Genomic DNA, 26,165 nt, shown 5'->3' with positions numbered 1-26,165 from the left:
GGCCAACGCATCACCGGTTCCTCACTCCCCTTCATCAAGGCCATCCAGGGCAAGTGATGCTTGCGTAAGGCGCGCAGCATCATCAAAGACTGTTCTCACCTCAACCACAGACTGTTCACCCCACTCCCCTCTGGGAGGCGTTACAGGTCTCTCTGCACCCAAACCAGCAGGTTCAGAGGAAGCTTCTTCCCTGCGGCTGTCACCCTACTGAACTCTAGCTGTGCATCCCGGTGACAACCAACCAACTAAGCCCCCGCCCGATGCCTCCTTGCCTGTGCCTGTTGAGGTGTCCACCATGACCATGGAAACCTTGACGGGGGACACCCACCCCCCGCGGACAATTGCACTACCCTATCCCACCCATAGTGTTCTATTTATTTACAAATGTACATACTGTAATTACCCTTTTACATGGCATTTTCTACTGCTCTTCATACTATTCATCCTGCACATACACGTATTCTTACTACTGTTATGTTACTGTTTCTGCAGTACAGTACTGTTACCACACTGCACATAGCTGTATACTGTACATATATGTCTATATGGTTCATACTGAATATCCATATTTATTCTGCTAATACACTGCACATATTTATACCTAATTTATATTACTCTAAACCACCTTCTGTAAACCAACTGTATACTACTGTTTACACCGCATATTTCTTATCCTGTCTATGCACCACCTGTCTTTGTGTATCACATTGCATTTTTCTGCTTTTTTTGCACTTCTAGTTAGATGCAAACTGCATTTTGTTGTCTTTGTACTTGTACTCTGCAAAATGACAATAAAGTTATCTAATCTAATAGTGCCAACTATTTGTGTATATTCTGCAAGTAAACTTTACTATCCAACATAAAGTACCCTTTACAACTCAAAGTAACGGTAACTCATTTAATAGTAGTAAATACAACTTTGTTTCAAGTAAGCTTTACTTGAGGGCATGAAGTAAACTTTACTAGTTGGAAGTAAGTAACCAGAACTTTAAAGTCTTAAGTAAGGATAACTTCTTCTAAGTAAGCATTACTTGTAGACATCAAGTAAACATAACTTGGAAGAGAAAAGTTTTGTTTACTTAACTTATTTAAGGCAACGAGTTTCCACCCTTTTTTCAAGTAACCATTACTTATTATTTTTTACAGTGCAGGAACTACTCTGGGAGCTTAACGAGCGCAGCTGACTTTAGGCCATTATGACATCACAGCCATTCAAGTCTATGGGGGAAAAATGAGCTTTTTAACATTTTTAATCCCCTATTTCTCAAAAAGTATAAACTTTTAAAAAAATCTGAAATAATAACTCTCTTTTTAAAAAAATCTGAAATAATAACTCTCTTGCCCCCAGACCTTCAGAACGGTTATTTCAACATGTTTGTACGTTAAGCGGTTAGAGTCGCATTCATTCTTGAAAAGGTAAAAAGAAGGTTATAATAATAAGAGGAAGCCAGGAGATTTCAAGATAGTGGATTCCATCCTCTATAATAATTTGGAAACAAAATGTATCACATTTTGCTTCACATGTGTCACTATGAATCCAGCCAATCAGATCCTGGCATCTTTATAATGACCACATGCTGCAGCAAATGTCTATGGTGGCCCTGACTTCCAAACTGAATGGGTTTGCTAGAAGCCATGATTAGGTGTTGTATCAACTGGAGCTCAGAGATCACTCTTGTCTCAGCCCCTTTGTTTTGTCCGTCATTTCAAATGTAACAGTAAGTGCAGTGCAATGACATCAGATATGTGACTCTAATTACACTTAAACTGACTACCGGTATTTATAATATTTTTCTATGACTGCTTTAGAGTGAAATACTTGCATTAGCACTGCTGATAAACGGACAGATCATAAACAGATCACACTGTCCCCAAATGACCAGAGCAAAGGCCAATTTATTGTTCTGGCGACCATGGCAGCACAATGTCAAAGATATGGATGTTGTGGAGCTCGCTGCATACATAAAAAAAACACTTTACTTGACAGTATTGACATAAGAGTGACATGACACTGTCATGAACACATGACACTGTCATGACACATGAACCCTAACCCTAACCCTAATCCTAACCCTAATTTGTTATGACAAAAACCGAATGACACTTAATGACAGAAGCATTATGTCCTACACGTTTATGACTTGTTTATGACACGTTCATGACAGTGTCATGTCACTCATATGTCGATACTGTCAAGTAAAGTGTAACCAAAAATTTAAACCAAAGATTAAAGTGCTATGTGCTAAAATCTTTGTTTGAAACTGCACAGACAGTCACATGCTCTGATTGGATATCAACTCAAAGTACTAGCGGAGTTCTATTATTCTTCTACAGCATGCCTGGCTGCGTTAGCTGCAGTACTTGGTGACGGTACTGTATGTGAAAACTTGCCGGGTTTTAGAGTTAGAGCCACAGTTAGATTAGATGTCCTTGACAGAAAAAATACAGTTTAATGCTTATACACATTTCCATGTGATCTGATTACTAATGTATAAGATTATTAATTCATGATTTAGACCTTTTTTCTACTTCCCTTTATTCTTTTCCTATCCACGTGTTTCCACATTGTATTCAACCTTTCTCTTTCTAAAGTGTGTTCATATGTACTCCGTATCTCTGTGCTTGAGAAACAATGCAGCCCATTATAAATATTTGTTGCTGTTTGCACAGTTTCCAAAAATCTTTGTCTTCTTGACCCTTCATTACCCAGTGTGATTGTTTTCTGCGTGTACTGTATAACTGTGTGTGTGCATGTACTGTATGTGTGTTTTGGTGTCTGTTATTTTTGAGTGTGTGAGGGTGTATGAGTTTGTTTATAATACAGTACACAAAGGTCAGTAGATAGACCCATCACTGCAGTGCTCAAGCCGATAAAATAGAATCCACCCACTCGTTTTTTTCCCTCTTTAGGTTCATTTTTCCTCTTCAACAGGATGTTCTGTTCTCTATGTATTTGTTAAAGACCACTGGGTTTTCTTTTGCTCATCATCAGTATGCATTATTTAAAGGTGAGGGTGAGGAAATTGCATGTCTAGCATCTTTAGGAGTGGTAAGGTAGATACTTCTCTATCGTAAGGTAGATATGATCAGTTTAACCTTCAGTAGCTCTCCATCAGCCCCTTTCTTCACACGCACACACAGATCCAGATTTATCCTCCAACAAGCTTTTCTTTGGGAAGCTTCCTTTACTGCCTTCTGGTGAGGCAGTTTGAGAAATATCCTATACCATACCTGCCTGCCTTGTGCAAGGCCTGCAGATAAAAATGTTGTGTTTTTGACTTTACTCGTTCTTTCATTGCATTTCTCAGAATTTGTGTACAATGCTCACTGCTTAGATCTTTACAAATATACATTGCCATTGTGTACATTGTTAAGAATTTGGTCTCCATCATGTTATTGAAAAATGTGAACTATTTCTTTGATGACTTGTCAAACTTAAAATGTAGGCTAATACATGTTTTTTGTGTTTCAATACTAAGTGCCCTTGCACCAAACAAAAGCAGTTATGAAAGCAGTACTACTGTATTTTTGTCAGTACAGTCCGTTTCTCTCTCATTGTCTTTCTCCCTCCACACACACACACACACACACACACACACACACACACACACCACACCACACACACACAAAGTGTTATTCAACTGAAACATTTAAACCAAAAATAGAATCTTTGGGGCCATTTCAGAGTTTATTTCCATGACAACACAGAAAACGGATAACATACTGGTTATGGCAGATGTTTTATCTAAATATTATGGATCACATAATTTATGCAAATGGCATAAATATTGTGCCATGTTCTCACAGTGAATTAAACGTGTTACAGGAAGAAATGGCTGCCTGTATTGGCATTTAACAGATAGATGAATGGAACTTTGACTTCATTAAAAACAGGTTATAAATAATTGCAAAGACTTTCTATCTTAAATATCGGCAGATTTCTACACAGTAAAGATTTAGGTTGAAGCTTTTGGTTGAAATTAGCATGCCTTAAAAAATACCCTGTATTGAAATTGTACGTGATTTTCTCTGTCAGAATTGCGTCATGCTCATTTAAGACAAACCATTATCTCTGAATAAAGAAGAATAGATGGAATAAGGGGTTGATTGAGACCAGGGGAGTAATGGCATATTAACATTGATTATGCCTTCTCTCTCAAAAGCAAAGGCAACTGCTCAAGCAGTTGCTTGAAAGGAGGTACAGCTTTGGGTCTCATTAAATCCTATTCAGCTATATGTCAATTCAAACTTCTTATCAACCAATATAAGTAATTATCAATAAATAATTCAGTCATGAGTCTGGCTCTGTATTTTTTTTCTAAACCTTTCTCAAATTATTCATAAATAATAATTAGGAAAAATTAAAGCATATTCTGTACTGATAAAAACCTGTGTTAAATTCGTAAAGAAAAGAAAATGTGGCAACACCTTTGAAAATGTGTTCTATGTACACCTTTGAACCGCACCGTTTAAAACAGGATATGTGTGGCGGAACAGAAAAGTATCAACCAGACACAAACCCTGATGCCTGTATTTCTTAAACAATGGGCGAGGGGCGGATGTTGTGCTTCTGTTTACCATCTACTGAGACACTGTATCGACTTGCCATATATTTGGTTAAAATAAGCATGGACTCATTGTGAATAATTCATAGCTCTGCCACATGAGATGGCGCATAAGGTTGTGTGATGGATAAACATACAGTGATGAAAGAAAGAAAGAAAGAAAAAAAAAGTATGAAAGAAAGAAAAACAGAAATAAAGAAGAGAAAAGTTATGGCACAACACCATATGCTTCCACAGTTAACACCAGCATTAAAGCACAATCTCTCTACTGCCTTGCGTTTTTGCAGTGGTGAAGGGTTGATCGAAACTAATGAGTCGAAAGAGCCTGAAACCTTTCCTGCGCTTTCTCAGGGCCACGTAAGGAGATAGGGGTGAGGCGAGGCGAGGGTGGGCTAATGGAAGCTTAAACAAGGGTGCCACCACGACCACAAGTCTCTGAAGAGGAACAACTGCATCATTCGTATGCTGCAATGCTGATATTGGTGGATTATTATGGTGACCTGTTCAGCCTTGTATTTATGGCTACCTGCACACCTCTTTGGGTGTCAAAAATATAGGTGGCTGACTGGTGTAGGAAAAGATCGTCTGACAGAATGCGACTGTGTGTGTGTATGTGTGTGTGGTTATGTGTGAGTGTGAGTGTGTGTGTGTGTGTAAGTCTGTGTTAGTGTTTATCCTGTGTCTGTATGTTGTACTAACTTGTGTGTATATATGTCTGTCTTTGTAAGATTATGTGAATAAGTATAATACCTATGTCTGTATGTGTGTGCATGTGTTGATGTCATTTAAAATGCAGTGTAGCTTTCCATATACATTAGGTAGTCATTCTAGAGACGGGTATTGCATGAATATTGCGGGATCATCTCCACATAATGGGATGGAACAAAGCTTTTGCTGTACGGTCTACAAGTAGCACAAGGTCTCTGAGTCTGTCTGGACTTGGGGCCTGGACGCTCTCAGGCCGTCTCCTCCATGGTGGCGGCCATGCCATTGTTGGTCTCACTCCCTCGCTCCTCCGCCTCGCCCTTCTCCTCCATTTCCGTCGCGGTCGTCGTCTCCTCTTCCTCGGTGGTGACGAGCGGGTCGCGGAGCGAGGCAGGGTTCTGGGAGTGTGGCGGTCGGGGGTCGGGCGAGAGGAGCGAGAGCTGGGGGAACAGCTGGCTGTCCCTGAGGCGGGCGGCCAGCTCCTTAGCGCTGCACGAGGGCGTGCTGGTCTCGTAGATGTCGTGGAAGTTGTTGTAGTCCACCTCGTAGAAGCCCTTCTCGAGCGAGAGCACCGGCGTAAAGCGGTAGCCCCACAGCACCTCCGTGTCCAAGTAGGAGCTACGTGCCTGGCAAGTCATCCCTGAGGAGGAGGGGTCACACACACACACACACACACACACACACACACACACACACACACACACACACACACGGGTAGAGACAGATGGTAAGGGGAGAGAAATGATTAATGCTGGGGGGTTTCTTTACCCGGCTACACGCCTACACCAACAGTTTTATGATTTTGCAGCATCTACAAGAACCCCCTGTCCATCTCTAAGATTCTTAACAACGAGAATTCGTCAGCTCAGCATTTTGAAACATTCATGATCTGTCAGGGTGACTGATTCAAAACAAAGTCAATACTATAACTGGCTCAATTTAAAAAAAAAAAAAGATTAGAGATTAGATTTACAGCAACATGGAAAGGAAAGGAATGATGAGAGCAATTTGCTCCTCATAGAGATAGTGAAAATATCTATAATAGTCTCCTAGTAACAATTGTCCTCCCATTTAAAATGGAATCAATTAAACAGGGAGAACAGAAGCCATTGTGGACTGAGGCATTTGTAGGAGAGGAGCTAAACTAGCAGCCTCTCACAAGTGATTATAAGAGTATGAGCGTTTGTATTGATTATACCAGTATGGGTCTGTAGTAAAAATTATTTGTAAGAACATACTGTATACAAATGTGACTAACTTCATCAGTCTGTCTGCCTCATATTTGCACTAACTGACGATTGTGCCTGGTAAAGACACGCCTCGACCATTTGCAAATCAAGTCTTTTGTCATGTACGACGGCCCAGCTTTTGCCAATTAAGCATGCATATGTCCGGGGAGTTTCTGAACTTTTCCACTGGAGCAGACAAAGAACCTACTAACAGCATAAAAAGCAGTGGCTTACGGCAATCGTGAGGTGACTTGAACAAGGCAACTTATTTCACATTCTCCTCCGAGCCGGCTTGTAATAAACCTGGGAGCGTCTCTCTTTCTTAACACATCTCAGTTCAGTTTTGTTTCCACGTCATTTGTAATTCTCACCACATGTCTATGTGTTGACTAAATCACATTGCAGGCCTGGAAAAGGAATATACTGGATGAAACGTTCCCTGGACAACATCTCAAGACCCTACATGAAATATTAAAAAATCATGTGTTTTATACAATTAGGTGTACTCTTAACTGCCATTTTATGTATGTAAACACATGTATTGTTTTTTGGTTTGTTTGTTTGTTTGTGTTTAATCCAGCGAAGACCTTACATATTCATGGTAATGTCATGGCCGCATGGCAACGTTTACAAATTCTGAATGTCAATGTGCTCACGCTTCATTATGCTTTACACCCTGATATCATTGAGAGTCGGAGCACTCAAGGAATGAGAAAGCCTGACCTACTGTGGATATCACATCCAAGGTCACACGCAAACCCTCAACATTTACACAACAACAAATCGCGACAGTGTCCTGTTTTCAGTCCCAATTCTGAGAATTTTGAAAGCTGGCGAAATAAGCAGCATGGCTGAACATCGAGTTTGCTCTGCGTCTTTAAAACAAAAGCGACATCAGCACCCTCAGTGTTGTGCAGCGTAATGCCTCACTGAGCCCACTCTCACTCTAAAGCCACAAACCTCCCACAACCCAACTACGCACACACACGCGCGCGCACACACACACGTACGCATGCACACACACACGCACATGCACACACACACACATGCACAGACGCACTCACTCACGCACACACACGCACGCACACACACACAACCGAGTTTTGATTAAACAAAAGATAACTACATCACACACACACACTGCAGTTTGAGCAGACCCAGTGACGATAAAATATACTCTGCAGGGCTTCTGAATTGTGCAGTCAAGAACCTGCTCATGAAATTCCACAGCAGTGAAAAATTCAAAAGAGAGTGTTTTTTTTTCCGAGCTTGCAGGAAGACCACTGAGTTTGAAATTAAAATGCTGGAAACAGGTCTTCCCTCGCAGGCAGGCTCAGGTGCTTCTGATAGCAGCCGGCAGAAGTGAAGAACTGTGTGTAGGAGTGTGATGGGGCTATACGGGTCCCTACTTAACATTTTATTTTCCCTGTAAATTACAGCATGTCTATTCAGTGTGTGGGTGTGCGCATATGTGTGTGTGTGTGTGTGTGTGTGTGTGTACTGTACGCGTGTATCTCTGACTGAGTGTGCTCATAAGTATGTGTAGAGTGTGTGTGTGTGTGTGGGTGTGTGTCTGTGTGAGTGTGATTCTCATTGTGTGTCTCTATGTATGTGTGTGCACTGTACGTGTCTATGTGCAATACAGTAGTCTGTGTGTGTGTGTGTGTGTGTGTGTGTGTGTATGTAATTGCATGTATGGAGCCTACTTTACCCTGTAAGCTAGTTAAGCATCTGTACTGGGTGCCGGGTGCTTTTGTCCTTATAAACAGGAGGCAGCACTCGGGGGGCCGAGGTTCCTCTAGCTATTTGTGGAAAGTAGTGGTGACACCGATCCCCAGGAGCCTCTCTGCTGGGAGACATGCTCCCACCCAGACCACCACCACTTTCTCTCCAGGTGGAATGAGCCTCTCACGAGGGGGTGGATGAGAGGAGAAAGTGCCTGCCATTTTAATTTTAAATTTATATGCAAATCAGAGACGGAACAGGATGCTGACACAGAAAGGTGATTTGTCAACTTTTCAGATAAACTTAGCCAGAGAGCCGTTCCAAAGAGCGCTTTGTTCAAAGTACAAAACACAGCAGTCGCATTCAATGAGGTGTTAATCTGAGGGATGCTGGAATCTGTGACAGCTGACTCCTCTCAACCATGCTTGGAAACTTGATGAGACTTTAAAGGACTAGAATTAGCCAAAGCTGCATTTCTTCTGTGGGCTCTTATCAATACGGATTAGTTAATGGCATCAGTCCAGACATTTTATTGTTTATCCTAAGAAATCAAGACCAGATCCCAGATTATGCTGTATAAGAGACTGACTGTAATGTCTTTTCTCATAAAATCGTCCACAGGTCGAGTGTGAATGGGACTTTCAGTACTGACTAATGCCACATTTTATAAACAAGGCCCACCTTTAGTCTTTTTCCTGGATGTGCATTTGAATTCTGCATCTGACTCTCGGCTGCAATTAAATTAAATTAACAATCAGAATCTCTTTCATATAGTAGGCTTCTACTACTAATGACATTTCCCTTTGCACAATCAAATAACTGTAAACCTCTCGAGATCAAATTGTTAGTTAGCCTTTGCAGTGATTCAGTGCAGTGTGGAATTGTCATCTGCGTATTGCCTTGTATGGTATTACTCACACTGCAGGCTGGCTGTCAGACTTTCTACGGCCCCTCCATCAATCTGAATTTAATACCACTCTCTTCGTGGGCGCATAAGCTGTTAGCACAGTGATTACATGGACTTGTAAAAGATGCTTTCCCTCAACATCCAGTAAGCATAATGGAGTGGCAAGCCTCTCTCATCCATTTTTAACCAACAGACAAAACTGTCAAATCAAAATGCACGAGAGCCAGGCGAGAAAAAAAAAGAAAAAAAAATCAATGTCCGTAGGGTGTGTGACCTTATTACGGCTTGAGGTTATTAGCTTACCACCGAACATCGGTACTAAGTCATCACTGCTTCGCAGGAGCAGAATTTTCAAATTGACACCAGTTGTAGTTGCATCATTAATGGCTTAATCCTGGCAAATTGCTCACCAGCCCGGCGTATGAATCCCTTGACGTGACCAGTGGAGTCCTTGTTGGTAATTTACACAAGATGCATGGAATCAATGACATTAGCAGGAGTCGTGCATATTTCCCCCACCCATTGATTTCCAATAGTATGGCCAAACGCCACTTAACTAATTATGACTGGGTGCATCATTTGCATGTGTCTCCCTTTACTGCTAGATGAGACAAGAGTGAGTTTTAGATGGTGGCATGGTTTTAATGTTCTGTGACAGATGAATTGTTGAATACAGGTCTGGAAGGTAAATGCATTATGAGAAATACATTTTCTAGCCTCTGTGGTTCGCAAAAACGCTTCAGACAGTGATGATGGTTGATGACTTGTGAGAGGGGTATGCCACTGATGTGAAGCAAAGTCGTTGCATTGAGGATGAGCAATTAATTAGAAGAATCAATTTTAGACCAAGATTAGTATTAGTATAATCGGACTACTCATCCACTAGCCGAAAGCTCAGTGGATGTGTCACGTGTTGTGATGAGGAGGAGCAATTCTACAATTTTGTGGAAAACTGGGTACTAATAACCCTCACCATGAGAGTGAGTATCATCGCATGCCAGTCACAAAAAAAAGTTTCTGAAAAAATGTATATGGAACAAAGCAGGAACAAGATTCCATTCAGCAGTACTTACCCATTTTCCTTTTCAGCTATTTCCACCTACAAAATAACCAAGCCCATGGTGTGGACCACTCTGACAAGCTACGGATGTTTTTTCGCCTCAACTCACCAGTCAATTTCAGTCTCTCTACAGTGGGAAGGGCTTTGTGAGACCAGATAAGAGCATGGTGAAATTCAAGGGAAGACTTGCTTCAGTACACTGCCCCCCCTCCTCCTCCTCCCAAATCAACAAAATGTGGTGTCATGGCAGAAAGAGCTGGTCACTGGCCATGTCACAAACGTCCACCTCCACAACGGGGCGTAAGAGCACACGCCAGAAAGGTCTGGCTCATCATGTCCTCACAGAGTCTAATCTGCCCAATTTCATGGATTTCGTCTGCAGTGTGGAGTTTTAACTGGACACAAAAGGGACATGGACTGGATGCCTGCAGCACTGTTTGTCAGAAAGGGACTCCAAAAACGCTGAGCACGTAAATGTTGTTGGGCAAATATGAAGTCAAAGTTGTCGCAAAGGATGACCTCACTCTCTGCGTTTGGCAGGACACTGAGGCTGTCATGCTGCTGTGTAATTGTCATTATGCCACTCAGAAAGGGCCAAGAAACATGAGTGCAAACCAAGGTTGCAGTGTCAGGATGCCATTCTGACTACCAAAAACACATGAAAGGCGTGAATCTGCCGGATCAGATGGTTGGGTATTATCAATCCCAGCATTGCTCAAAGAAATGGTGGAGGAGGTTCTTCTTCTTCTCTTTGCTGGTAGTCAGATGCAAAGGTTGCTGGAGGAAAAATTTTTCCAGACTTGAGTACAAGAGAGGCTGGAGGAGCTGGTGCAGCAATGAGAGTGGCAGCCAGGAAAGCTCTTCAGCTAACAGAACCTGAGGGAGCCACACCTGAGCGTGACAGGGTGGATTAAAATCTCACCCTGCTATCAATGTTGCAGGAGTAACTGGGGGTGTGCTAGACACTTGAAGAATGTTATGAACCAATGTCCTGGTTCTCCACATTTTAAAACCTTTCCTCCCCTACCCCTGTCCCCCATCGCCCGCCCCCTTGTCTGCTTTTTGCCCGTGCGCCTGTCCGTGGCTTTGTTCGCTGGTTCCTCTGGTGTTGCTCTATTTCCAATGCCTTCAGCACTAGTATGGTGCCGTATTGCAGAGTTGCATTTGAGCTATGGTACCCACATGTGGAGAATAGCCGCGCTGAACAGCACGGATCGCCTGTATTCTAGACTGTGGGGGGAGGCTCATGTTAGATTGTGTGGCTGGGTGCAAACCAGACTGAATTAGAAATGTACCCCCAAGTTACATGAGCATGTAAGAAACTGTGTAGAATGCAGTGTGTGTGCTGGAAGTGGCACTGATGCTCGTGTCAATGCTACAGTACTGTCTGTGGCGGCAGGCAATGAAACAAGACTGTACACACAGAGAGATGTGGTAAGGACATCCATCAACATCTTCACTTACAACAGATGATAAGTGATTCTGACTTTTTACTAGTCTCACTTTTTACACCACAAATGATGTTGTAGCTTCACTTTTCTTACTGTGCCACAAATGTATTTCTTATATATTTAAGTTCTCAATCACTGGTAATAGACAATTGGGCATTAGCGCAGGCAATAAAGACAAATGGTCAAGTGCTCATTTTGTTCAAGCTTCTATCTGCTCCACAGGCTGAAAAGGGTGGTCTTCTTGCTTTTGGTGATAATGGGTGAATACAGAAGGAAACGATGAAAAGCTCTGCTGTTTGTTTGGTAATGTTTTTGTGGCAAACACACCACCCCGAAGACACCACAACAGCCTGAAGACACATGTCCCAGTGTTGTGTAATCCCAACTTCCAGGCCCACTAGAGTGCTGGCCGAGCTCCCAGCTCAATCAAAAACTTTTTTTGTGCTGCAGATTGAGACCCAGAACCAGAACCAGACTGGGCTCCATTCTGGAGTCACCTGCTACTGTGTCTCAGAGGCATCTTCCCAGACCAAAGAAATGACAATCATGACAACATAAGCAGCCATCAGGCAAAAAACAAACAAACAAAAAACAAAACAAAAACAACAACAACAAAAAACAAACAAATGAATGCAAGAATGGTCTGGCACATGCAAAATAGTGCCAGATCAAATGGCTTGACTGTGATTAGCACGTTCAAAAACAGGATGAAAGCAATCATCCCCTGCTGAATAATATTATGGCGTCCGTTTATTTTTACATTTTTGGCCCAGCATTCATATTCTCTGCAAGTCTACCACGGCTGCAGAATACAGTAATAAGCCAGCCTGTATAATGCCTCATGTTTAGATTAGAGCTGCATAAAGCAGTCCTTGGACAAAAGCCTAACAAACTATTTGAATTGCACATATTTACTTGAATGATCCAGCATACCAAAGGAAGCGTATCAGGTAGAGAATGCATAAGCAATTACTAAAGAGATGTAAGGGCACTAAACGTGGGATTATTTCCTGCTCACATCAAGATGTAGGCAGGTCTCCTATTCAATATTCTGCAAGCAGCTAAATATTAATGCAGTGGAAATAGCTTCCTAGCTCATGAACACAATTCAGCTCACTATTCAAAGTCTTCGTAGCTCCCAAACACTACAAGAGGTTAAGAGTCGCGAGTCTCTAGTATAATTAACTCGGATCAGTTGAGTACTACTACAATTCAATCTAAAACGATAAACAGCGCCACACACAAACCTCTTACAACATTAGCTAGCCTATAGTCCTAGCCCTAGCCATCGTAGCTGCCAAAAATGTAACAATTTCGTAGGCAACCACAACTTCACAAATCAACTCAAGCGACTGAGTGAGCAGGCAGTTCGAGATAACTGGTTAACTTCCTGCAGAGCCGGAAACATTGCAGACTCGCAGACCATGGGACTTGGAGCTGCTGAGTAGCAATCCGGGTTAGTCGGATCAGCCGGCCGGTTAGGCTACGTTGAGTACAAGTCAGTCGAATCAGCCAGCTACGTTGTCATGATGGATCTGTAGACGAGCGAGTAGGCTAGCTCCTTCTCAAGGTGAAAAGCAATTCCACAACAAAAGCCATTCTTTCACTTCTGAAATAACATTCAATGTTCTGTATGTAGCCTAGACATAATTAGATTTGGTGTATAGATATTAAAGCATATTAAAAGGCAATTAGGTCGTGCAGACAGTCCGAACTGCACACTCATGGAGCTGCTTGAGTAGGCTATCTACCCGGGTCAGTCGGATCAGCCGGGCGGGCCGGTTACGTTATGTTGTTATGAGTGCGAGTCAGCCGAATCAGCCGGCTACGTTGTCATGAGTGGATTTGTAGACGAGCGAGTAACTCCTCGTCAAGGTGAAAAGAAAATCCACAACAAAAGCCATGCTTTCACTTCTGAAATAATTATGTTCTGCAAGCATTGCCTACTTTAAAATGCAATTAGGTCGCGAAGACAGTCCGAAACATTGCAAGCTCTGTGTGGAGCTGCTTGAGTAGGCTAGCCTACCTGGGTCAGTCGGATCAGCCGGGCGGGCCGGTTACATTATGTTGTTATGAGTGCGAATCAGCCGGCTACGTTGTCGTGGATCTGTAGACAAGCGAGTAACTCCTCGTCAAGGTGAAAAGCAAATCCACAACAAAAGCCATTCTAAAACCCTTGCCAGCCCTGTCAATCAGTGGGATTGCTTCACTCAGATTTAGTGCTAAAATAGACCCCCCCCCCCCCCACCCCGAGGCTCTGAGAACGGCTGAAACTCTCCTTGTTCGATACTTCTTGGATCACATACTGTAGCGAGGGGAGAGAGAAGTCTTCTCACCTGGTCTCATACCCAGGTCCAGACAAGACCTGCACCCTGACCACAACACCAAAGAGCACATACTCAACCGGACTGACAGCACTTAATCACACATACTGCCTGAAGTTGTGAACCTACATTCGGTGACCCTACAGTTTTTCACTTTTGATTTGACATTATTTTGCAGTGTTTTTACAGAAATTCAATGCAGCGGCAGCTCCTTAGAGGAGGCAAGGGAGGCAATGCCTCCTCGAAATTTAGAGAGAAAAAATGTTATATGTAATGGCATTAAAATGCAATTCAGTATTTGATTCTCTATGTATTTATTCAAAGATTTTTTTTTAATTTTGTTATCGTTTTGCTGCCCTAGACATTAAAACATAACCAATCAGAATGAATTTTGTTTGTGTAGCCTGCTGCTAAAGCTAGTTCACACATAGCTCTGGTGCATGAGAGCTAAACGATGAAGGGGGAAATACTTCAATATCTACTTATTATATATTATTATATTATATATAATAAGTTAGGAAGTTGAGATTTGAACACCACCTACAAAGAAAGAAAACCATTTATAAAAAAAAAAAATCTAAAAAAGAACGGAAGACCAACTCGAAAACTGAACTTAACCAATACGACAGCTGGATGCAGGATCGTGCAGTTTCAATGAGAATTCCTACTCACGAATAGTAGTAGGCTAGCAGGCCCAGTTGCACTGAGAAAACGTTATTTTGTTGGCCATGCAAAACGACATCATTTTTGTCAAGTAATAATCGTTGAAATTTTTCAAACGGATTTGATGACCTGAAGAATTTGTCATGAGCAAGCGAAAGACATGGTAAGGTAATTTGTAAATTGCTATAGCCTAAATAACAGGCCTACAGCAATACGGGCAAAAACAAAACCGGAATTAAAAACTGTTTACCATGCATACTGGCTTGCTGTTGAAGGGGTTTTAAAAGCTGTTTACCATGCATACTGGCTTGCTGTTGAAGGGGTTTTAAAAACTGTTTACCATGCATACTGGCTTGCTGTTGAAGGGGTTTGTGGGTTTTATAATCCTCTCCCTAACTTTACCTCTCGTCTGTGAAATTGATCTGCGGCCACTACTTGGAAACTTAAATGGTGTGCCAGTGAGTGTAAGCTTACCTGTGGCCTCCACCATACCCTCCAGAATGACCACAATTTCAAACTCCTCTTTCTCGATTTGTGCCCTCGACATCTCCCAAAAGGGGCTCTTCTCGTTGATCTCATGGGAGATGATGAGTGGCGACACCAGAAAGAGACGGTCATCGCCCGTGTCAAAGCCGATGTTGATATCGGTCTGGTTGAGGGGTATGAACTCGCCCTCCTTGGTCTGCTGCGAGCGGATGAGCTTGGCGCGGATCGACGCCTCCACGATATGCGAGTTGCGGAGATCGCCCACACGGAACATCAGACACAGCTTGTTGTCGCGCACGGAGATGACGGCCTTGTGCGAGAACATGAGCGTCTCTGCGCGGTTCTTGGGCTGTGAGATCTTGACAAACATGCAGCCCACCATCATAGCATTGACGATGGAGCCCAGGATGGCCTGGACGCAGAGCAGGACAATGCCCTCAGGGCACTTCTCGGTGATGACGCGGAAGCCATAGCCGATAGTCGTCTCTGTCTCGATGGAGAAGAGGAACGCCGAGACAAAGCTGTTGAGGTTCTCAACGCAGGGGGTCCAGCCCTCCTCGTCAGAGTGCCACAGGTCGCCGCGCACAAGCGCGATCAGCCACCACAGGAAGCCAAAGAACAGCCAATTGACCACGTAGACCAGTGTGAAGATGAAGAAACTCAGGCGCCAGCGCAGGTCCACCAGTGTGGTGAACAGATCGCTCAGGTAGCGGTAGGTCTCCTTCACGTTGCCGTGATGCACGTTGCACTTGCCATCCTTCTGCACGTAGCGCTGCCGCACTCTCTTGGCCGGGTCGGTGATCAAGTGTGTGCGGTCGGTGGGGATCTGTGCCTCCCGCAGGTGCTTGGGAAGCTTCTTCACCTGCAGATAAAGCAGGAGGTGGGGAATTAAAAAAATGGAACACGACTTAAAGGAGACTGAAAGAGCTGCCAAATGTCTTACAGCAGCATGTTATTTTTTGCGAGATATACCTTGCAGTTACACATAGAGATCTCCAATCTGAAAGACATTGACTCTAATGTGCAATCATTCCATTGCATGTCAGCAGCATGTTATTTTTTGCGAGATATACCTTGCAGTTACACATAGAGATCTCCAATCTGAAAGACATTGACTCTAATGTGCAATCATCAATACATTGCATGTCACCTGTGACAGTAGATTTCCTTAGCATGTTTTAATAACTTTTTGCAATCTGCCTCCCTCCCTGACTCTTTCCAATTGCACCCCTCATTGACCACCCGTATGCTATATCCCATTAGCTATGCAGTGGGCCTCCTGCAACACTGCTAGCGCAAGGGGAATTTAATGTTTCCTTAGATCTGCCACAATAACTCAAGAGAGGGCTTGATGGCTAGTAGAGCAGTGGGGCTAACACTGTCGCAGTGCCTTTCGTTTCCCCTGTACGTGTGTGTGTGCGTGTGTGTGTGTGTGTGTGTGCGTGTGTGTATGTGTACGCGTGCGTGTGGCAGAGGTGATGCAAGGACGTTGGGGGCTCCTATTCCACAGGCTGGCTTGAGTCCAGTCAAGAGATGTGACTCCACATCTGCTGGTAAGCTCCTCCTAACTCACCCCCCCACCCCCCCTCCCCGCACCCCCTTCATGCCCGTGTGTGTGACACACAGGCAGGCTCAGACAGGATGGCTCTGGACCCGTCCCCGATCGCCATGCCCTCCACACAGCCCAAGGACACCCTGACATTTGGTGCCCGTGCTGAAGACAGCTTGCTAAACTGCTAATTGAAACGCTGTATTGTGTTGCGAGGAGCGCCCCTGCCTGAGTGCAGGTAGCCTCTTAAAAAGTGTGAATCGGACACCTGTATCCTCCAATCCCCTTGGGCCGGGCATACACCTGAGACCTATTTGTTCACTGGGGCTACAGCTCGGTAAATAACAGAGATCCACATGAATCTATGGCTCCATAAAAGCTCAAACACAGTCTGCATTTTTCCTTCCAGTACTAATGCTGTTAGCCTTCTTGTACAGAAACCTCTGAAAGTGAGAAAGCAATCAATTGTCTACAATGATACATAAATCAAGTGGCAATGCACATAGACAGATTTCTGACAAAGGATAGTTATTAGAGGGTGTTTCCTAGAACACTGCATGATAAAACACTAAAGAACTATGTGGCTAACATCATTTCTTATTATACAACGTATTATTATACAACTCAAATATTTTTCTGAAGACCTATTGGAATATGAAGGTCAGAGGTCCAACACCAAAGAGGTGCATTCTGATGTCGTGCATTCTGGTCTGAGTGGCTTGGACTAAAAGTGTTTTAGGGTCTCAATAACACTGACATAATATGTTGCCTTGTGTTTTGTACATACACTATATTCCAATATGTTGATCAGTTTATTGATTGCAGAATTGATCGCTAGGTTCTGAAGTACTAATGAGTATTTTGACTGTGATGAATTGGTGTATTAAAAGACAGTGGTAAATGTGAAAAGTAAAATCAATTCATTGACCTGTGGTTCACTTATTGACATTAAGGCTTTGTTTGCAGTTTAATTACATACACCTCTCTCTAGATGAACATATGTCCAGAGATACTCGGTTATAGAAAAATCACAAAGAGTTCACGACCCTCACAACCCCTTTTAATGTCTGAAAAGAACCAACATCATTTGATTGAAATAGAATGTCCTTTTGGGAGAAAGAGGCTGACTTGATAATTAAAACTCTTGACTTCATAATTACATTATCTGGATAGATGTGTGGTCCTCCCTTCTGCTAAATCTGCTAAACAGGTTGTGTTTCTCCCTTGATATATCTACCTGAGCAGTATTTACAGAAAGTGGGAGGCGTATTGATTGCACAATGCAGTCCCCACTGTGAACACAATTACTCTGGTTTCTTGTGTGGTTAGTAAGGAAGAGCTCTGTAATTGTGTTGGTGATGTTTGTATCGAAGGGGGGATTGCCTGGAAAAAGGAAGCTGGGGTTCAGTTCTGACCTCGTTGGGTGTCACTCCTATCTCCATGTCGTGGTCCATGTGGACTCGAGAATCCCCTGCCATCCTCAGCTGCGGCAGTGTGCCTGTGTGGCATGAGAGAGAGAGAGAGAGAGAGAGACAGAAATAGAAATCAACAAATCATCAGTGAGAAGTTTGACACCACTTAGATTAGGATAGAATCGAGCACACGTTCCTCATTCCAAGGATTCAATACTGACAGTTCACGCTCAATCCATTATCTCCAATCACACAGTGATGAAATACAAACGTTTTCAAAATATCAGCTCGGTCGATAGTTCATTAACTGTTTATATCCATCTCAATTGGAAATGCATATTTATCATGTGAAATGGGCCTGAAAATTCAAATCGACCCAGGGAGATGCATAAATTGGCAAACAGGGAGTGGGAGGAGACAGTAAATGACAGACAATGATTAGCAAATTTGGTACAACACTAATATCATGCCCTGGCAAGATACGACATGCTCCATACACCTTTTACACTTCCACGTTGAGAACATCAGCATACTAATCTGTTGGTTTTTTAGCAGACTTGCCAATTGGGACGCGTCTGTCCAACTGCGCAGGAACTGTTTGTTAACACCGCGTACTTCTAAAAACAAGCAGCCTCAGCTGTGCCTGGCCACTGCATGCCTGTCCCAGAGGAGACGGCGGCACATCAGTGCCAACCTAGCATAAGCTCCACGTTTACCGACACGCTCGACAGCAGGGCGCTCTGACAGGAGAGGAGATGAGGAGGAACAGTGATGGCGTTTTATCTGTGAATTGTCGGCGGATATGTTCACCTTCTGAATGTTTATTTTTTTCCCTCTCTTCCTTCTTCTTCTCAAAATACACTGAAGATTGAAGATAGGTCTTGGCAAGCCTTTTTATATCATTTTATTTATTTTACTTTTTTCTGGAGCGTTTTGATGAAAAACAAAACAAAAAAAACATGTCACTCCACATTGTATCTCAGATGTTGCATTTCATACTGACTGGGGCATTTTCAGTCTACCTCTCCTTGGTAGCAAATGGACTGTTTGTTCCAGTCTAATTTGATTACTCTTAGGTTTAACTTTATGATGCTGTGACAGGATATATTATTCAGAAATTCAATTTTCAATCCGTTTTCCCCCTACTGTGCACCTGCGTTCTCAAAGAAACCTGACAAAATGTTATTCATGGACATGAATACAAAAGGCTCCAGCCATGCAAACGTTGTTTGTTTGGCCATTTCCTATCTGTCATTTTCGATGGTTGGCCACTAATATGGATGCTGGATATGTATGCTGATAGGCCCTTTGTTTACAACAATCATTAAGAGACCATAGACACTATACTAATGCTGCTTATCAAGAAATCTACTTTTGTTGTCATGCAGCAAGGCTCCAAATTGAGACATTGATCTGGCCGGAAATCAAATCAATGGTAACGGTATGGAAACACATCTAACCCCGCACAAATTAAACTGATTGCCGGACGTGGTGATGGCAACAACACCCCCCCCCCCCCCCCCCCACACACACACCAAACACACACACACACACACACACACACAAACACACCTTCCCCCTTTTAACATCTCATCCATTTGTAACACCCGCAGTCAGAATACACAGACGGCAAGCAGGGGCACAGGAAATGCAAAGAGGGCCCGCGATGCCGAGGAGACATATCGCGCACAGCGTCCACCCAGGAATAGTGTGTTGACATTGATGGGTCTCCTGCAAAGGGCAAGGCGACGACGTGACAAGCATCCGCTTCCGAAGGCACACACAGCAGAGCGCTGGGCCAATAAAATCTGGAAAAACCATAGGCCTTTGAATACATTAGGAGCCGCGCGCCACTCTCCGCTCTTGAAGCGAGCGCTCGGGGTGCGGAGGGTCTCATGTATAAATCATGCTGATGACGCGCGGGTGACCCCGCAACCCTTTAACGTCTCCGATAGCTGCACTTAGAGAGAGCCGACAGCTCTGTGCAAGTGGGGAAAGCTGGAGTGGGGGAGGGTGGGTTGGTGGGCTCTTTGTGCGGCGTTAACTCCAGTGCCAACCGCTTATCTCGTCGTCCTGAGAGGGAAGCATGTGTTTTTATCGGGCAGCTTTTAGGCTGACAGGGTGTTTGTGGTTGAGTCGGGTTTCAGGACAAGCGGGGGGGGGGGGGGGGGGGGGGTTGACTGGGGGGCGGCAGGCGGCAGGGCTCGATCCTGGCCCATTGGGAGTGCTGTGGGCATGAACCAGCCAGGCGAGCACAAACAGGGCTTCACATATCCAAAAGCAAGCCTGGAGAGCAAAACCCAGGGTGACGAGAGAGAGAGGGCGAGAGAGAGGAAATGGCTGTTTGCCTGTAGCTACCGTTAAAAGGCGATCTCTCAGGTGACCCTGATTATGTGTTTGTAATGGGGTCTTTGATGGCATGTGTGTGTGTGTGTCTGTGTGTGTGTGTGTTTTGGGCTAGATGTGCTCGCACATATTTCGTCGACGTCAGCATTCTCTGTGTTTGTGAAAGGTGAGAACTTGCCGCGGGCCATGCCAAGTGTGTTCGTGTATCAATACTAATTAGCGTTTCAATAACACTGTCGGGGGATGGCTTAAACTGCCTTGAGAGGGCCACAGTCCAACAGCTCTCGCAGATTACTACCTAAATCATTATGCTATGACAAAGAACTCCTTACATTAAGACAGCAGGGATCATTTGCCAGCTGACCTTTCACTTTTTTATCAGCCACAGGGAATAACAAAGCATCACAGTGAAGGCCAGGTCGGGACACATTGTTCCGCGGTCCCATACACCATACATGCATGCCTCTGATCTCCTTCTCCATCTTGAACTCTCTGTCTGGATCACTGGAAGCAATTCATAAATCCTGTGAACAGCCAACACAGCAGTTATTCGTAGTTTACCATTAAGATGTAATGTTTGCAGCTAGTCATTCATCCTTTAGCACAGACCTTGCAGGAGGAGTGTGGAGAAAAAGCAATTTTGAGGAGTCATCGAAATAAAATGCACAAGTCAGAGTTTGACGGAAGAGGGTACGTCGCAGGTAGAGGGAGGATATTACACACACACACACACACACAGACACACACACTCCCTTTGGCCATTAAGAGGCATCAGTATTTGGAATTTGCCACCAGTTTTTCCTCTCGTCATACTGGGAGGAGAGATGGATGTGTACGGGAGACAGCTCGGTCCCTCCCGTCGCTCCGTTGTGACACTTGGAGGTCGGCCGGGCCAAGCCGCTTACTGGATCCCTGGGGCCAATGGTAACCATCTTGGCTAGGAGCCCAGAGAACTCTTTTCTTGTTTGTGTGTGTGTCAGAGGTGTGTGTGTGTGTGTGTGTGTGTGTGTGTGTTGTGTGTATTCCTATGTACATGTGTGGATTGCATGTGTGTGCAAGCGTGCACGTGTGTGATCCCAAGACTCCCCATCACCTTCCATGGATCCCGTTCTCCCTGTTGGCTCCGCCTGGTGCCAGATGTCCCTGTCCAAACCGAGGACAATTAGCCTAATGAAATGACAATGTCCTCCCACTCCTCTCACCCCCACCCACACTCCCACCTCACAACCCCCCAGTCAACCTCCACCTAAAAAAATACAGCCTGCTCCGAGCCAAGAATAGCCTCCGCAAGTTGAGACTGCACTCCTCCACCCATCCCACCCCAGCCACCACTCCAATCTTCCTAGCTCGCACCCCGGCGCCAAGAGGCTGGGCTTTGAAAGCTATGCCCCTTCTGTGATGAGTGAGAATGGATGGGAGAGCCATGGTAAACCAGCTGCCAACCACCCCACAAGGCATCCTCCTCCAGTATGACCTGTGTGTGTGTGTGTGTGTGTGTGTGTGTGTGTTTCACGGTCTTCGTGAATGAGTGCATGTGAGTGTGTAATGTGCACAGTATCTGTGTGTTTGTGTGAGTGGTGTTCAGGAATGAGTGGTTGATAGCTATTTGTGTATGTGCAAAATGATCTATGCAAGTGTGTATCTAAGAATGTGTGTGTGTTTGTGTGTGAGTCGTTGCTGGATATTTGTGTGCGTGTGTCTGTGGGCGTCGGTGTCTGTGAGACTGTGCTGAGAGTCTGTTTGTGTGTGTGTATGTCTGAGAATGTGCGTGTGTTTGTGTGTGAGTGTTTGCTGGGTATTTGTATGTATGTGCGTATATGTTTGTGCAGTGTGTATGTTTGTGTATGTGTATGCGTGTATGTGTGTGTGTCTGCATGAGTGGTTTTAAAGTAAAACCAAGTGCTGCAACACTCCTTCCCCGCTCTATCGGAGTGCTCGGCAGCTCGTTATCACTGACTCCCTGGCGTGGCTGAGGGGAGAGGGGTTGTGCTTGGAGACGTGTCAGACTCACAGGAGGGATGGACGGCAGGGGTGACACAGTCCCGGCAGGGAACCGTAACACAGAAGGACAAATGGCTGCTTGTGACTTAATACGCAATCAAATATCCATAGCTATCTGAAATCCATTGTGCCTATCTGCAAGCTTGACCTATCCGTTAAAAGCGTAGGGGTATTGATTAGAAAGGTGTGGAATTTAAGCACAGCAATCCAGGCCCCAATGTCAGATGAAAAGGAAAATATGTTTTAAACACTTGCAATTTCAACAGAGTGGAACAGTGTAAGACAACAGCGGGGTGTGTTACTGTGTTGTGGTTTTCCACAGATTTCCCCTATTTGTTGATTATTACGGACACAAATTGTGTACGATGCATTCGAGCAATACACCATTGACCAATGACACCTTAAACATCCTCGTCATCATCCCTTTCCTGCTATTCTCAGAATTTCTGTGGATCTGGCACAATGCATGACATCTATTGATCCATCAAGCGGCTTGCTGTTGTGACCTTTCGGTGTGGCCAGGCTGAGGTTGTGCGTGACCCACTGCACCCTGCTCTCTGCACCCTCCACCACCATGTGTCACAATAAGGCACAGAAAAGGTCTGAAGGAATGGGCACCCAGCTCCTACATCTACTCGGCAGCCATTCCTACCCACCGCACTGCCTGGAGCCACGGCAAGAGGATAATGGCTCAGCCATGCCGATAATGACCAATTAGCCCGGCCAACAAGTTCCTCTGTCCCTACTCCTCAGAGCCGCCGTGTCAGCAGGCAGACGACGAGTGCCTGACACAACATGAGCCAGGGGGGCCGAGGGGGGAGGTGTTGGAGGGCTAGCGGATTCAGAAGGGTGGATGTATGTGTGCGTGTGTACTCGTGTGCGTATTTGTCTGTGTGTGAGCAACAGAGAAGGATGCATGCTGTGCGTGCGTGCGTGTGTGGATGTGTGTATGGTGCTAGTTGTGGTATATGAGAATCCTCTGGTGTTTTACGACACACACTTTTTTTACAGGACACAGCGGTGGTGGCATCCGCTTTTTTTATCTTCCATGCATCACGTTTATATATGACAGAGAGCAGTATGAAATATTCCTCCTCTCAGTCTCTCTCTCTCTCTCTCTCTCAGTCTCTCACTCTCTCTCTCTCCCACTGTCCCTTTCTCCCTCCCTTCTCCCCTCCCGGCTAACAGTGCTAGCAGATAAACCCAGCACTCCTCTGTTGCACTCGCCCCTAAATCACATGCATAAATGTGCAGGTTGTCACTTTTAAATTGCGCGAACACAGTCCACGACGATACTTTTTATGCACAAAAGAGATTGGACTGTTTACAACGGGAGCTGAAATAATTGAGCTTCCTATTTGCTCTGCTGGTGAGTTTTATGTTGTCTTACTCCAGGCCACTAAACTGATGTTCCACAGAGGGCCTCAGCAAAGACCACCCCACGTTAAGGAAATGGACCATGCACACACAGCATTGTTTTAGCCCTTCTCTCTCTCTTTCTCTTTCTCTCTCTCTCTTTCTCCCTCCATCCCCTCTCTTTCCCTTTCTTTCTTTCTAAACCCCAGAGGCGAAATGAAATATCCACAAAGGAGAGCACTGCATCAAAGATCAGTCAGAGTTCGCAATGGAAGATCTCTCTCTCTCACTCACTAGGAACTGTTTTACACTTTCTTTGGCCTTTGAAACAAATGCTTTTGCTGCAATAGAAGCCAGGGCTGCATTTTAAGTATGTTTTATACACACCCTTGAGATGCTTTCACAGCTAAATAAATGCTTGCAATTAATAATTCAAACACTAATATAATTTGAACTGCTTTTTAAATCCAGTCCGCAAAAAAAAAGAAACTAGCCTATACGCCTGCAAGGGGAACCGGATGAGGTAGATGAAGAAAATGACTGGCTCTGCAACTGATAGCGGCGACACCCCAGTGTATTAAAAGGTCAGAGGTCATCACACCGAAGGGCAATTTCATCCTGTTCAAGACTGGTGAGTCTCTGCTGTGCTTTAGTCGTTCAGTCTCTCCGTTATGTTTACAGTACACGTCATGGGCTGAACTCACATCAAGGCCCTTCAAAAATCACATGCGAAAAAGCTAAGTGCGCTGGTGCCTTGGGAAAATTTTTTAGATTGCACATGAATAAAATAAAAAGAAATAAACACACAATCGGTACATTGTCATTTTTTCCACATTCTCTTGTTGGTTTGTCACACACCTTTTCCACCAACTCGGCAGAACCCCCCCCCCCCCCCGCAAAGTCCTGTCAATCTGTACCTCAGGATGTCTCCTGGGTAACGCATGAAAATGCATAAAAAGCTGCATGAAACACCACGTGGCACTTATATACATCGCGCATACAGTACGTGCGTCACTGTTGCTGCTTGTGCACTGTTCCCATGGTGGGTCCTGCCTGAGCTGAAGCTGCATAGTCTGGTTCGCCGTTACGCAACTTTCAGTCAGAATGTCTGAATGTGAGGCGGCGTGCGTGGCTGTGCCACAGCAGCGAGTGACTGAGCGCAGGGCTTCAGAGCCTCTGCCCTTGGGCAGAGCAGCTTCATTTCCAACCGTGCCTAGTAGGTGGGTGAGTGTGAGGGTGGGGGGAGTTCTGGTGAAGGGGGGTCGATGTAAACCGTTCAGTTGCACTTTTTCTCCCCCTCCTTTTCTGCTACTTAAGGAAGGATGCTATAAGCAAGACCGCACAACTAGTCCAATGTGCTTATCTCTCTCTCTCTCTCTCTCTCTCTTGCCCTCTCACACTTTTTTCTCTCTGTCTGTCTTTAGCGTACATAAAAGCATGAAAAACAAGACACTTACACTAAACATTTTATTTCTCCCAATACACACACATATACGCATGCACATCCACCCACTGGGCTGTGTGTTTCTATGCTAATTAAATCCAAGCTGGCAATAACACGCTCGTAAAAAAAACTCCTGTAATGCACGGGGAGACCTAAAGCATCACTGACATTCGCTTTAAGCACGCACACACAAACACACACACATACATGCACAAGACAAGCAGCTACAAGACACATAGGATATCTCCGTTTCAGCAGGTCACCCATGACTGCTGTGTCTGTACATAAACAAGATTGAGCGCCCGTCACCTCAATGACATTTGCTAATTAGACACAGATGCTCGCAATCTCGGATGGGACAGAGATCTCTCTACCGTATCCCAGCAGCAATCAGATGCTCGCGTATTCCAGCGCACTTCTCCTCCAGCACCACACACTCTCTGCATTTTACAAGCCATGCACAATAAAAAATGCCTGATCTGAAGAGTGTAAGGACACGAGTGAGGGGGGGGGGGGGGGGGGAGGATGCTACAGTGTAATGAATGGTGATCAGAAAAGAGATGGCAGACAATAAGGATGCTGCAGCATGGGACATGAGAAGAGGGGTATAGCTCCCCTCGCAACGTAGCATCTCTCCACCTCTCTCTCGCTCTCTTTCTCTCGCTCACTCATTCGCACTCTCTCCCGTCTCCCGTTCCTTGCTCTCCACCGCATGCTCGTCCTTACCTTCAGTTGGCCACAGAAGTAGCTGGCAGGCACTCGTCGAGGCATCTCAAGAGCTACGGCGTGTGCACGTGTGTGTCCCTGTGTGTACTCCAGCACGGTCTCTCCGGCTTTGTTCAGGATCCGTCCTGCCTCCCCGCTCTACCTCCTCGCTTCTGCATGCGTGCGTGTGTGTGTGTGTGTGTGTGAGTGAGTGGGTGGGTGAGAGAGGGAGGGAGA

At 44.7% G+C, this 26,165-nt stretch overlaps 1 protein-coding gene across 1 annotated transcript; it reads right to left on the bottom strand.

Annotated features, from left to right (window-relative positions):
- Positions 1-3,681: 3,681 nt before the first annotated feature.
- On the bottom strand, positions 3,682-26,165 carry kcnj5 (potassium inwardly rectifying channel subfamily J member 5). The gene is made up of 4 exons (XM_042064385.1): positions 25,950-26,165; positions 18,080-18,162; positions 15,104-15,977; positions 3,682-5,910 (listed from the first exon to the last, which is right to left on the bottom strand). Exons 2-4 carry the CDS (start codon positions 18,140-18,142, stop codon positions 5,522-5,524), a joined length of 1,326 nt encoding a protein of 441 aa, XP_041920319.1. The 5' UTR covers positions 18,143-18,162; positions 25,950-26,165; the 3' UTR covers positions 3,682-5,521.

The sequence above is a fragment of the Alosa sapidissima genome, chromosome 15 (genome assembly GCF_018492685.1).
Source record: "Alosa sapidissima isolate fAloSap1 chromosome 15, fAloSap1.pri, whole genome shotgun sequence".
Classification (NCBI taxonomy): domain Eukaryota; kingdom Metazoa; phylum Chordata; class Actinopteri; order Clupeiformes; family Clupeidae; genus Alosa; species Alosa sapidissima.
This window is presented reverse-complemented; position numbering and strand designations above follow the sequence as displayed.

What these genes read in the sequence shown, in the direction of transcription:
- kcnj5 (XM_042064385.1), bottom strand. Translation starts at nt 18,142, where the DNA reads ATGGCAGGGGATTCTCGAGTCCACATGGACCACGACATGGAGATAGGA. An exon ending in TAGGAGTGACACCCAACGAG is followed by an intron (nt 15,978 to 18,079) that starts GTCAGAACTGAA and finishes CTTTATCTGCAG; the next exon opens with GTGAAGAAGCTTCCCAAGCA. An exon ending in GGGTATGGTGGAGGCCACAG is followed by an intron (nt 5,911 to 15,103) that starts GTAAGCTTACAC and finishes CCTCCTCCTCAG; the next exon opens with GGATGACTTGCCAGGCACGT.